At 50.1% G+C, this 12960-nt stretch overlaps 5 protein-coding genes across 5 annotated transcripts; 1 reads left to right on the top strand and 4 right to left on the bottom strand.

Moving 5' to 3' along the window:
- Positions 1 to 488: 488 nt before the first annotated feature.
- On the bottom strand, positions 489 to 1904 carry pgkA (phosphoglycerate kinase pgkA; the record flags this gene model as incomplete). Its single annotated transcript, XM_747308.1, has 3 exons — positions 489 to 1255; positions 1313 to 1733; positions 1839 to 1904. 3 exons carry the CDS (start codon positions 1902 to 1904, stop codon positions 489 to 491), a joined length of 1254 nt encoding a protein of 417 aa, XP_752401.1.
- A 380-nt stretch (positions 1905 to 2284) lies between these two features.
- AFUA_1G10340 (Mpv17/PMP22 family protein) lies at positions 2285 to 4093 on the bottom strand. Its single transcript, XM_747307.3, has 6 exons — positions 3736 to 4093; positions 3511 to 3601; positions 3419 to 3444; positions 2998 to 3340; positions 2778 to 2944; positions 2285 to 2721 (listed from the first exon to the last, which is right to left on the bottom strand). The coding sequence occupies exons 1-6, from the start codon at positions 3799 to 3801 to the stop codon at positions 2650 to 2652; spliced, it is 765 nt and encodes a 254-aa protein (XP_752400.3). The 5' UTR covers positions 3802 to 4093; the 3' UTR covers positions 2285 to 2649.
- Positions 4094 to 4359: 266 nt separating this feature from the next.
- Positions 4360 to 6550, bottom strand: AFUA_1G10330 (TRAPP trafficking subunit Trs65 domain-containing protein). Its single transcript, XM_077803896.1, has 4 exons — positions 6237 to 6550; positions 5903 to 6175; positions 4720 to 5845; positions 4360 to 4661 (listed from the first exon to the last, which is right to left on the bottom strand). Exons 1-4 carry the CDS (start codon positions 6409 to 6411, stop codon positions 4484 to 4486), a joined length of 1752 nt encoding a protein of 583 aa, XP_077660066.1. The 5' UTR covers positions 6412 to 6550; the 3' UTR covers positions 4360 to 4483.
- A 180-nt stretch (positions 6551 to 6730) lies between these two features.
- On the top strand, positions 6731 to 9450 carry AFUA_1G10320 (snoRNA-splicing protein PRP40; the record flags this gene model as incomplete). The annotated part of the gene is made up of 4 exons (XM_747305.2): positions 6731 to 6871; positions 6936 to 7090; positions 7150 to 8206; positions 8263 to 9450. 4 exons carry the CDS (start codon positions 6731 to 6733, stop codon positions 9280 to 9282), a joined length of 2373 nt encoding a protein of 790 aa, XP_752398.1. The 3' UTR covers positions 9283 to 9450.
- A 66-nt stretch (positions 9451 to 9516) lies between these two features.
- Positions 9517 to 12954, bottom strand: AFUA_1G10310 (ATP-binding cassette domain-containing protein). Its single transcript, XM_077803895.1, has 8 exons — positions 12495 to 12954; positions 12402 to 12426; positions 12310 to 12321; positions 11850 to 12252; positions 11624 to 11785; positions 11471 to 11567; positions 10346 to 11417; positions 9517 to 10281 (listed from the first exon to the last, which is right to left on the bottom strand). The coding sequence occupies exons 1-8, from the start codon at positions 12512 to 12514 to the stop codon at positions 10258 to 10260; spliced, it is 1815 nt and encodes a 604-aa protein (XP_077660065.1). The 5' UTR covers positions 12515 to 12954; the 3' UTR covers positions 9517 to 10257.
- Positions 12955 to 12960: the final 6 nt, after the last annotated feature.

Raw genomic sequence — 12960 nt, 5'->3', positions numbered from 1 at the left:
GGGCGGGCCTTACTGATCGTAAGGCTGCATGCGGTACGGAGGAGAATCGATGATGGAAGCTTCGCATACTGGTGAGGCTGGAATATACCTATGCTTGTCCTGCCTTGAAAGCTGGTCAACTAAGCGGTTAGGGGCATACGGCTTTGAGGGTTATTATAGCAATGCAGGCCCGCAGTGAAATGGACGACCTGTGTATTGATTCTCTACATGATTCCTAATTTATTTACAACTAATGAATGAGATGGAACGTCGTCCAACTGTCACGTCGCTTGAGGACTACACTTGCTGCTACCATGGCCATCAATCACAACTTGGCGCTCGTATCTATCAGCCCACTATATCAGAAACTTTCTTGATTTGAATGCTTTTTTCAAAATTCCTGATTAACTCGTCGCTTTATACATTATATTCATAGTGCTCGTCTCCCGCTTCTTGCAGGCCTTCATGAAGGCGGAAGTTTGATTTGATTCAGGACAATATTCTTTCGTTTACTTACTTGATAGGGCAGCAACACCAGGCAGCTCCTTGCCTTCCAGAAGCTCCAGCGAGGCACCACCACCGGTGGAAACGTGGCTAAGCTTCTCCTCAGCGCCGTACTTGGCCGCAACAGTAGCTGTGTCACCACCACCGATGATAACGATGGCGCCGTTCTTGGCGGCATCAACAGCAGCATCCAGAGTCTGCTTGGTACCGTTGGCGAAGGGTTCCATCTCGAAGACACCAGGAGGACCGTTCCAGAGGATGGTCTTGGCCTCGGCAATGGTCTCCTTGTACAGCTTGACACTCTTGTCGCCAACATCCAGGCCCATGTAGCCGTCGGGAATGCCCTCCTCGTCGGTGGCATAGCCTGTCTTGGCGTCGGCGGAGAACTTATCCGCCGTGATGTAGTCGACAGGCAGGACAATCTTGACGTTGTTCTTCTTGGCCTTCTCGATGATGTCGCCGACGGTCTTGCTGCCAGCCTCGTCGAACAGACTGTTACCGATCTTGACGTTCTCCAGGGTCTTCTTGAAGGTGAAGGCCATGCCACCGGTGATGATCAGGCTGTTGACCTTGGGCAGCAGGTTGTCGATCAGCTGGATCTTGTCGGAGACCTTGGAACCACCAAGGATGGCCAGGAACGGGCGCGAGGGGCTCTCAAGAGCCTTGGCGAAGTACTCGAGCTCCTTCTTCACGAGGAAGCCAGAGGCCTTCTGGGGCAGGTCAACACCGACCATCGAGCTGTGGGCACGGTGGGCAGTTCCGAACGCATCATCTGGAACAAATCGTTAGCCTCTAGCTCATCCAGACCAAACACGAATCCAATACTTACTGATGTAGATGTCACCCAGGGCAGTCAGGCCCTTGCGGAACTCGGCAACCTTCTCCTTGTCGGCCTTGACCTTCTTGCCCTCCTCGTCCTTGTAGCTACCTTCCTCCTCGGGGTGGAAACGCAGGTTCTCAAGCAGAATGACCTGACCGCCCGAGGCCTTGTTGACGGTCTCCTCCACCTCCTTGCCAACACAGTCCTCAGTGAAGATGACGCTCTTGCCGAGCAGCTTCTCCAGCTCAGGGACAACAGGCTTCAGGCTGTACTTGGGGTTCTTCTTGCCATCGGGACGGCCAAGGTGGGACATGAGGACGACGGCCTTGGCACCTTGCTCGATGGCATATTTGATGGTGGGCAGAGCACCAACGATACGCTGGGGGTTGGTGACCTCCTTCTTCTCATTGAGAGGGACGTTGAAATCGACCTGCCAGGCACGGGGGACATGTTAGCCATTGCACGCTTAAAGCATGGTTCTCTCCCAGAAGTCAATCGTCAATTAGCTCATGGATGCGGTTTCAGCACAACGTACCCGGATCAGGACACGCTTGTCCTTTAGGTCGACATCGGTGATAGCAAGCTTGTTGGTGAGAGACATTGTGTATGGTGTTTCTATCAGATTGTAGGCCGTGTCAGCTAATGAAGCCCTGGGGAACGAGGAGCACAATGAGTATACCTTTGGGTACACTAAACAGACAAAATAGAGACTGAAATCTCCTGACCTAATATGCTCACGGTGAGCCTCTTCGATCAACTTCGGTCCGACGGCGGGGTAGGTGGCCTTTGTTTGCTAAGCTCGACTGTGGTGGGGCTTCCGGTGAGAGATTCGCTCACCTTCGGGCTGATGCGGGACTGATGTCAGTGTTCCATGATCGATGACGGAAGGCTCCGGGCCTGATAAAACATCGTGCCTGAGAATTCTCGATAGCCTCGGGTGCGATTAGGGCTAACATGCATGTTTCCGTAGTTATTCGCTGGTGGGACTATAAAGAAACACTTAATACTCTGTCGGAGATGAGGCAGATTATTGGGGACTTGCTTGAGATAAGGGTAGGTCCCTAAGACTACAGAACACCCACGCAGTCAGGCAGACTTGAAACAATTGGTGATCTTGAATAGTCCATATGGTGGCTCTTTGCATCATGGTCTTTTATAAGAACGAGAATTGACACCTTTTGGAGTTTCCGAAAGATTGACCTGTACACCATTGTCCATTGAAGCAAGAAAGTAAAAAATCCCCCACGCATTTACAACGCCTGGTAACCACACAAAAAGAGAAGAGCAATGAGGGATATACAGTCAAAGAAAAGCAGAAACAGGCCAACACCGCCGCTGTGATCTGTCTATTCTTCCTCAGCCGAGTTGGTCAAGGACAGGTATGCGGTCCAAGCGATACCGACGCTAGATACAAATGGCTGTGACATATAATGGTTAGCACCATGCATATTAGTCTTGCAGAGACTTCACTTACAATCTGGAATTGAATTGGCACAACCCGAAAGTTGAGAATCTGCACAGCAGGCCACAAGACGTAGTTTGCCTTTAGGGTCGGTAAGTAGACATCCTGGAACTTGCGGGTCAAGGCTCTTTTGCCTCCACCCTCGGCGACGGTCATGAATGTGAAGAAGCACGCAAGACCTTTATCAAAATCAGCCCAAGCTCTTATCTTCGAAGTTAAGAGATGTCCATACCGAAAGGAGCGAACATGAGCTGATCAACAGCAACACGCTTCAAAGCCGGCAGCGTCGGGCTCTTTTTGGTCAACGGAAATGCTCGGGACAGGAAACCGAACCACTTGAATTGTATAGGTGCCATGAAGAAACCGTAGGACATGAATCGGGTGAGACGCTCGAAATCAAGCGGAGGAGGAATGTGCTTCGCATGTCCCAGCTCTCCCACTGGTGGTGGTCGCTCCTTGTCCATCTCGTGGATCTCGATCGAGATGAGATCACCATCTTGCCTGGTTCGTACTGTCGAACGGGCCTTGAAGGCTGTGATCAACTGGGCCACCGTATCTGCGATACCACCAAGCACCTTAAATCAGATACTGCGTCAGTCACGAACTACGGAAAGTAAAGCAGTCAAAGCCAGAGGCTTTGGAGAAATTCGTACCGCGTTGGTGACCATTGTGGTTAGGACTATGCAAAAAGGGTCAAGTTAGTGAAATGCAACGCGTCTCCAAACAGGTCCTGATCGAGTCTTACCAGGCCGGTCCGCATAGTAAGAGTTGAATTTGGCCGCAAGGCGCATTGCAACCGCCATCTCGATGAGAAAGATTATCGTATGTAGCAGAGGCTACAGAAAGTGGAAGCAGGAGTCAGTGCAGATCGCAACATTGAACGCACAGAACGAAAGGACCCCTTCGGAAGTTGCCCAGAAAGAAGCAGTGTTTGGAATGGGGAGAGTTGTGCGTTATCGTGGCTACATACCAGTCGTCCATAGATATATCTTCTATTAAGTCCATCCAAAATTCTTCGACGCGCTTGGTAAAACATTGTGGAGCGAACTGAGATAGGGAAAGTCGTAGTATATCCTTAATAGAAAGAGATCGAAGACAAGTTTTCCGGTCGGCGGTCTTGAGCGACAGTATGACGCAAAGTATGGGGACTAGAGGCAAGGTGGCAGGGAAAAACTAGCAGCACAAGCCCTTCAAAAATAATATATCTGTCGGTTGGTCACGTCAGTATCTTGTATTCCAAGGATGAACAAATGATGGAGATAGACGAAGTGGATGAACTATGGAGTATATCCACCTGGTCTGAAGGAGAAGAACCCCAGACTTTTGGACTGCATGCAATGAATGATCCAACGGGCCTTCATAAGGCATCCGCATGATCCTTATCGTCCTCCGCCCACAAATCAATCATTAGCCTTTCGTCTAGTGTGCGCCCCTTGCCGCCGTCATAAGCCACCCCCCGTTCCCCGCTATGATATATTCACAATAGATAGTCATACCTCATCACTACTTTTTGCTTCTGGTCGAGTCTGAAGTCCGCTAATTGGTGATAATCAGGCCGTATCAGGTAGTAGACATCAATATCAATTAGATTATGTCAATAAGGGACAAATTAGGGTATATGATGCATTTGTCTGGCTACCTGTCCTACTTTATCTTCCAGAGACTCCATCTACAGATCGGGCGCTAGGAGCATCTTTTAGAAGACGAAGACAAGTAATCTATACTGCATAGGGTAAACCATTTCGATCAAATGCTACTATGTCCGGAAGATCTCGGATATCGGTAGTTTCGTTGGTATGGGCGTCCACGAGGCGCACGGCTTCCAAGTGAAGAGGTCCAACTGCAAGGGGAAGCAGTTTCAACTCGGTTGAATAACACGTTCCTGGTGGAAGGGGGCTATGTATGAGTTAGTCAGGCATCTTCTTATGAAGTAGGCCTTCAGAAAGAGACCTACCCAATGCGGATTTCCGTGCTGAGGCATATGAGCTCAGCTTCCTGGCCCGCCACGGTCTTTTGCATCGCATGGACTATGTTGTCGTCCGTCACTGCTTCTGCAACCCCATCCCCTTTAAGGCTCGAGAGAGATGATGATGAAGGCCTGGTTACATGTCCTCTCTGATCTGCTCGTTTCCTGCGAGGAATGGCAACCATGGCGAATTTACGCGCGATCGTGGATCGGTTGACAATAAACACATCCCAGGAGAATGGTTTGCCAACTTCCACCCTGCTAGGACCAGTGAACGAGATTGTGACTCCCATGTCTGTTATCGAAGAGGCTCTGTCTCTCAATGAGCTCCAGCTGGGAGGAGGACCACTGGCTAGGACGTTCACTTGATGTTGCCCCACAGAAAGACTTACTGGGCGGTTACTCCGTTGCAAGGCTTGACTAGGACCACCGAACGTTGGATTCAAGATCATTGAGAAGTCAATGTTTGTCCTCCACTGCATAAGAATTCGTGGATGGCAGTCGTCTGATACTTGGATGACTGCCTCTAGGGATATATCCAGGACGCTGACCAACACGGTGGTCGAGAGACTCGAATCCTGGCTGTACCCAGGTGTCAATTTATAGATCAGAGTCACATCGTCCCTTGGGCGACATATGATCGGTGGTTTCAGTCCGGGGTCTTCAGATAATGTTTCAATCTTCCCGTCTGATAACCGAAGTTCGGCTTTATCAAATAACACATCGCAGTTAAGAAACGGAGTGACTTCAAAATCCAGACTTGCAATTGTCGTAGGTCGTCCAGAAAATGAGTTCAGTCGAGAGTACCGTATCCTGGCGCTGGCTGCAGGGACCACACGGATCGGATGACCTGATCGTTGTTGGACATTATATATAGGATCCTCGCTGTATTGCGCAGGTACGACTCTTAGAAGCCTGGACGCAGGTAGGAAGGGGTCGATTTTGTTCAAGGCTTCATCTGTTGACAAAGGTTGCAGGATATTTGTTGAAGCAGGAACCAGCGGAGGAAGATAATCGTCGTCAGGGGACTGTTGTTGTTGACTGTCACTCTGATTAAGGCTGGCTGATGCTATGAAGATAAGCGAAGGGTGTTGGATCCGTATGCGAGGGCGCCCTGAATAAATCAATCAGTAAGACGCACAACAGGAGTGTCAAATATCGGGGAACTTACTGAGAAATGTCTCAATACTCCAGATTACATACACATGATTGCCGCTCCCTGCCTCCCCTTCAAACTCATTTACGACTACCAGTGGTTCCTCCTGTCCACTTACAACCCCTGAGAATATCAGGTCCCTCGTAGGTGTCGGATTCCCAGAGACTGCCTCGGCGGGGTCGATAGCAAAAACATCAAGTTTGACTTCAAGGTTTGGGAGGTGATGTTTCAAGCTCGCCCGCGAGCAATCGGACAATCTGAGAACCACACACGCGGTGCAAAATTCATCTGTGATACTGTACATGAGTAAGAGACAGGAGTTCGATCAGGAGGCTGTCTTTCACCGTACCGAAGAACAGGAGTGACCGCTGAGGTATTAAGGACAGTACAGAAGATAGGTCGTCCGCTCCTCCTTCCAAGGCCTTTGCCAGAGCGGCCTCCAGATCTATGTTCGAAGCATGTGGGACGACTGTATCTAGCACAGCATGTCTCAGGAATTCTCCAGGGATGTCAAGACTCGGCATAACGAAAGCACATGCTCGCGCGTCACTTGCAACAATTGTCTCAAATATCTAGAAGCCGAGCAACTCGAATAGATGTCGCTCGATTATTATTGTAGAGCTGAAGTGACCATTTTCCAATGTTATTTTATGCCCAACTCTGGCGAGTGAATATGATAAGAAAGAGTTTAGGGGACCCGATGCAAACATAACAAACAATATACACTAGGCAAGGGAAACCAACGGGAGAGCTTCATCCATCGTCTACATTTTCCGCGCATCAGGATCTTCGTCCATTGTAGAGCAGCTTTCCTTCCTTGGAAATATTTGCTCATCAAGCATCATGAATCCCATGACTGGACCAGCGGCTGCCGCGCCTCTGTGGCAGGAGGCGCGCAATGCCGACGGTAGAGTGTATTATTACAATGTTCAGACCAAAGCTACACAGTGGCAGAAGCCCGTCGAATTGATGACTCCTGTCGAGGTTTGTTGCTATTACGAGTCTCGCTGTACTCATGTCTGTGCTAATACTTTCCTCACGTTTGCAGCGAGCTCTAGCCAATCAGCCATGGAAAGAATATACTGCTGAGGGTGGACGGAAATACTGGTACAACACGGAAACTAAGCAAAGCACTTGGGAGATGCCAGATGTTTACAAAAATGCTTTGGCGCAGGTTCAAACACCTCAGTCGGCCCCTGTAGCGTAAGTGATCTCCTGTTGCTTGAATTTGCTGCCAGAGATTAACCAGTTTTTGCGCGCAGGGCCCCGACATTTGTCGCAGGCGGAGTCAGCTCGTTTCCCTCCCTTCCACAACAGCGTGACCGTGACGATTATGACCGAGGCTATGGCGACCGGCGCGGTGGTTACGGTTCCATGGATGTCAATGGAATTTCGGCCGCTCCAGCACTGGGAACTGCGCAAGCAGAGCCAGAGTATAATTCCCTCGAAGAAGCTGAAAATGCTTTTATGAAAATGCTCAAGCGCCACAACGTTCAGGCTGACTGGTCATGGGAGCAGACGATGCGTGCAACTATCAAAGATCCTCAATACCGTGCTTTGAAGGACCCCAGAGACCGAAAGGCTGCCTTTGAGAAGTACGCAGCCGAGCTCCGCATGCAGGAGAAGGATCGAGCCAAGGAAAGATTCGCTAAGCTCAGAACCGACTTTAATACTATGCTGAAAAGCCATCCTGAGATCAAGCACTACAGCCGCTGGAAGACCATCCGCCCGATTATCGAAGGCGAGACGATCTTCAGGTCCACCAACGATGAGAACGAAAGGCGGCAGCTCTTCGAGGAGTATGTACTCGAACTGAAGAAGGAGCATGTGGAACAGGAGGCTGCTCGGCGCAGGGCTGCACTCGATGAGCTAGTCAATATTCTGAATTCTTTGAACCTGGAGCCTTACACGCGGTGGTCTGAAGCACAGGCTATAATCCAGTCGAATGACAAGATTCAAAGTGATGATAAGTTCAAAAGCCTGAGCAAATCTGATATTTTGACCGCTTTTGAAAACCACATCAAGTCCCTTGAGCGTGCCTTCAACGATGCACGTCAACAGCAGAAGGCAGCAAAGGCGAGAAAAGAACGCCACGCTCGTGAGAACTTCATCGAGCTGCTGAAGGAGCTGAAAGCGCAAGGCAAGATCAAAGCTGGCAGCAAGTGGATGAACATCTACCCGTTGATTCATGAGGATCCACGGTACTTTGCAATACTAGGTAACTCGGGTTCTACTCCCTTGGATCTTTTTTGGGACATGGTGGAAGAAGAGGAACGATCGCTGCGGGGACCACGGAATGACGTGTTGGATGTTCTCGATGTAAGGTCCCTTACACCTTGTTTTCTTGAACAGCTTCACTAACATGCTGTTCTTAGGATAAACGCTATGAGGTCACGTCGAAGACCACGTTTGAAGAGTTTCAGTCTATCATGCTTTCCGATCGCCGCACGGCGAACCTCGATTCTGACATACTCCAGCTACTCTTTGATCGCATCAAAGAGAAAGCTATTAGGAGAAGCGAAGAAGAGAAGCATGCCGCGGATCGTCATCAGCGGCGTGCTATCGATGCCTTACGCTCGCGGATGAAACGTCTGGAACCTCCTATACGCCCATCCGACACTTGGGACCAAGTGCGTCCGAGGATCGAGAAACTGGAGGAATACAAGGCGCTTGAATCGGATGAACTTCGTCAAGTGGCATTCGACAAGTTCATGCGCCGGTTGAAGGAGAAGGAGGAGGACGTGGACAGGGAGCGGGAGCGCGATCGAGACAGAGATCGTGGAAGTCGGCGAGAACATTACGATCGCGATCACCGTAGGGGCGAGAGGAGAGGGCCTCCCAGTCGTCTCTCTCGCACACCTGAGCCCGACGCCTACGAGGCAGACCGTCGTAAAGCTCAGGCCGATCGCGAGCGGTCTTACAGGAAAGTCAGCGGCTTATCTCCGATCCGTGAGAAACGTGACGATCGGGACCGTGACAGGGATCGTGAGAGAGAGAAGGACCGAGACCGTTACCGCGATCGGGACTGGGATCGGGAGCGCAGCTCCCGGTCTCTGAGCCACTATGATCGTGAACGAAGGGATCGGGAGGAAGAGCGTGAAAGACTCTACCGCACTCGCGGTGATCCCCGCGGAAGTCGGGATGAGCTGGATTACGGTGCGGACACACGCAGCACCGTTAGCAATGACCGGAGGCGCCGGAGAGACAGTGATACAGAAAGCGTCGCCAGCCGCTCTGCGAAGCGCTACCGGCGTGAAAGTCGCGAGCGAGACCGTAGTCGGGCTTCCAAGAGGGACAGGGAGCGTCAAGAACCAACTCCTGCAGCGGAGGAAGACAAGAGAGAAGAAAAGGCTGTGCACTCTGGAAGCGAAGAGGGAGAAATCGAGGAGGACTAGTCGGTTGATGTACGTAGCTGTGTATTGATACACATTTCTATTTGGATGGGAGATTGGCATTCCCACTTTTTACAAGCCTCACTACAAAAGCGTATCTATCCGCTTCCATATGGGACAACACGCACACACATGTATCAATAATTATGGAGTGGGTCGTATCTATGTTTTCCTGTTTGATACGGAGTGATATAGCAGAGATATATATCAGTAGCTCGGATGATGCGTGCCGTTCAGATTGCCTGTCTACTTCTACTTAATCCGAGGGAGGGCTTTGTAATAAAATATATTTCGCTAGATTTTCATGCTGCGCACTCCACGGTTCATACTACCCAACACCATACATGAAAGTTGATCACACTAGCCATTGATAGAAGAGAGTAAAATAGTCAAAAACCAAGTAGCTTATATATGCTACCTGAGATCTATGACAGTGGCCACCCGACTTGACCATTTCCCAGCTCCCTTTTGTCTTCACTGAATCCGAACACATTGGTCATGGGACCATCTATACAATATCATAACATCATCGACGAATTTTGACAGACCCAACTCCGAATATGATCACGCCAGCCAAAGCACACCAATACCCAGTAAAGCCCATGTTGGCCCAAGTTGCCTGCAATCTACTTGCAAGCGAAGATAGGCTGATTGGCCCAACAGAGGTGCGCGGATACGGGGCATCAGAAGGAACGAAGATGGATGACGACATGTGAACACAGCGAAGTGCGAACCGGGAACAGATGAACACACTGTCCCTACTCAACATTGTCGTCATCCTCATCCTCCTCCTCATCCGAAGCACCAGCTGGATCGCCAACGAGGCACACGCCACGAGTGCGGCGACGCGGGACCCCGGGAACGCCGAATAACGCCACTAAACGAAGGGTTTTCCATTGACCACGACGTCGCCGCGGGTCAGCATCGCGACCATCGTCCCTGTGATGGTTGCGATTATGTTTGCCTGGGATGCCCTTTTCAACTCTCTTCCTCCAAGAAGTACTATAGTGAAACATATTAGTATGACGTAAAATAAATGTGCACGGATCGGGTTGGGGTGACTTACGAAGTTGCCAGCCAACTTCTGCTCCTGGTCCATCTGACTGTTGTACTTGTTGATACGAGGACGGTAACTGTTGGGATCACGACGGAAGGTGACATCAAGGTTCCTCAAGAAAGTGTTGCAACCAGTGACCAGGGACTCGGGGGCATTGGCATGTGCGTCAACCGAAGGCTTGCCGTCAAAGACAATGACACGGTCGGCGAGATAGGTGGCCATGATGAAATCGTGCTCGACAATGAAGGCGGTCTTCTTGGTGTGCATGATGAAACGCTTGATAACTCTGGCAGCCACGATACGCTGTTCAGAGTCAAGGTAAGCGCTAGGCTCGTCGATCACGTAGATATCGGCCGGCATTCCGAGAGCAAGGACAATAGCAACACGTTGCAATTCACCACCAGACAGGTTCTGAACTTCCTGGTCGATGAAATCATCGATCTTGAGGGGCTTGTAGACATCGGTCTGGAACTGAGGCGAAAGGAAAGCAGCCTTGATACGCTTGAAGAAGAGCTGACGCACGGTACCCTGGAACTTGGGTGTAATCTTTTGAGGCTTCATGCTGATGTGCATGCGGGGCATGGTGACGTTGCCGTCAGGCTTCTCTGCACCAGCGAGCATTCTACAGAAAGTAGTCTTGCCGGTTCCATTTTCACCCATCATGACAATGATTTCGGAGTCAGTGAATGAACCAGCGTCGATCTTCAGGTGGAAATTGCCAAGAGTCTTCTCCATGCTCGGGTAGCTGAAAGCACGGGCCTTGTCAACCATGAAGTCATCACCAGCCTCAGCCAGACGGAAAGTCAGAGACTCCTCTCGGAACCGAAGATTCTCGGTAGGGATGTGACCATCCAAGAAGATATTGATACCTTCGCGGACAGAAGCAGGAAGCGTAACCACACCATAGACAGCAGGTCTACCATACAAAACACAGACGAAGTCGGAAAGATAGTCAAGGACGGACAAATCGTGCTCGACAACAATGACGTAGTCATCAGGGCGCAGAAGCTCACGAATGGAGCGGGCGGCCGCCAAACGCTGTTTAACATCGAGGTAGGAAGACGGCTCGTCAAACATATACCTACAGTTCGGTTAGTGAGAGCGGGTATGACGGCATGTCGGGGTAGTCCTTACACGTCGGCCTTTTGCACACAAACAAGACCAATAGCAAAACGTTGAAGCTCACCACCAGACAAGTGGTCAATGTCACGGTCCTGTACCTGTCTGAGTTCTACAAATAAAGTCAGTTTCGTCGATTCAAAGGTTCTGTTTATCAAATGGCCATACCAAGAGCATCAAGGATGCGTTCCATGTTGTCCATCTGAGAGCGGGCCTTGATGAGCTCCCCGACGTTCTTGACCGGGCCCTTCACAGCCCGAGGAATCTGGTCGACATACTGGGGCTTGACCACGGCCTTCAGGTTGTCTTCCAGGACCTTGGTAAAGTAGTCTATGAAAGTTAGATATCATAGAAAATTTACGCGGATTTTTTTTTGACTCGGCAGTGTACGTACTCTGCAGTTCGGAACCACGGAAATATCTCAGAATCTCTTCCCAATCGGGAGGGTTATCGTAGCGTCCGAGATTAGGCTTCAGCTTGCCACTAAGAATCTTCAATGCAGTACTCTTTCCGATACCGTTTGTTCCAACAAGACCAAGGACCTGACCAGGGCGAGGCATAGGAAGACGGTGAAGCTTGAAGCTGTTGGCCGAATAACGGTGGGTGACCTCGGTTTCCAGGTTTGTGGGCAAGTTGATAATGTGGATGGCACCGAAGGGACATTTCTTAGGACAGATACCGCAACCGATACAAAGGCGTTCCGAGATGAAAGCGATCTTGGATTCCGGCGTCACTTCGATACAGAGCTTTCCGGTACGGACGACGGGGCAAGACTTTTTACACTCTTGGCGACATTTCTGTAACAATCAGCCATGCTGTAGATATGAGATGGAAGATCTCGATTTCAATCATACCTTCGGTTTGCACTGTGGGACAAAAGTATCAGGGTAAGCAAATGCGACGCGACCACGATATACCATCTCGTGGAGGAACGAAGTAAACTCACTTTGTCACTATTGACAATAGCAATACTACATAGAGATGCAGCAATTAGCCCTCAGTTCCGAAGCATGCCAAAGATTTCAGAAACCAGACTCACCGAGTAAGCTTGTCAGACATGATGCCGAAGAATCAACCTTAAAAAATCACACACAGGCAGATAATCAACAGAGGCAAATCCCCTCGGCCAAGCAAGATATCACAGCAAGTATAGCTCCAACGTAACCTCTAGCAGATGCGTAGATGACGTCGCGACAGCTGTCCTGGCTGAGTTTATAGAAAAGAGCCAGAATTTTGGGCAAGAAAAGCTGACAACGAGCCACCAGATATGAATGCAAGTGGAGAGGAGCGAGGTTCTTTTATGGAGGCGTCGAAAATGAGGGGCTCTTAATTGGGGGAGAGAAAACTATGTCGGGCATTGTGGGCACATTGTTGATGCCTCAGGCCGTCAGTTAGTTCTTCAAGGTTGGAGTACCTCAGGCTCTGCATATAATTATTTCCCGAGCTGGTGATTGGCCCTAGATCTGTCCCTCGAAAAATTTCTCTTCAGAAGCCGGTTCAGGCTG

The sequence above is a fragment of the Aspergillus fumigatus genome, chromosome 1 (assembly GCF_000002655.1).
Source record: "Aspergillus fumigatus Af293 chromosome 1, whole genome shotgun sequence".
Lineage (NCBI taxonomy): Eukaryota > Fungi > Ascomycota > Eurotiomycetes > Eurotiales > Aspergillaceae > Aspergillus > Aspergillus fumigatus.
This window is presented reverse-complemented; position numbering and strand designations above follow the sequence as displayed.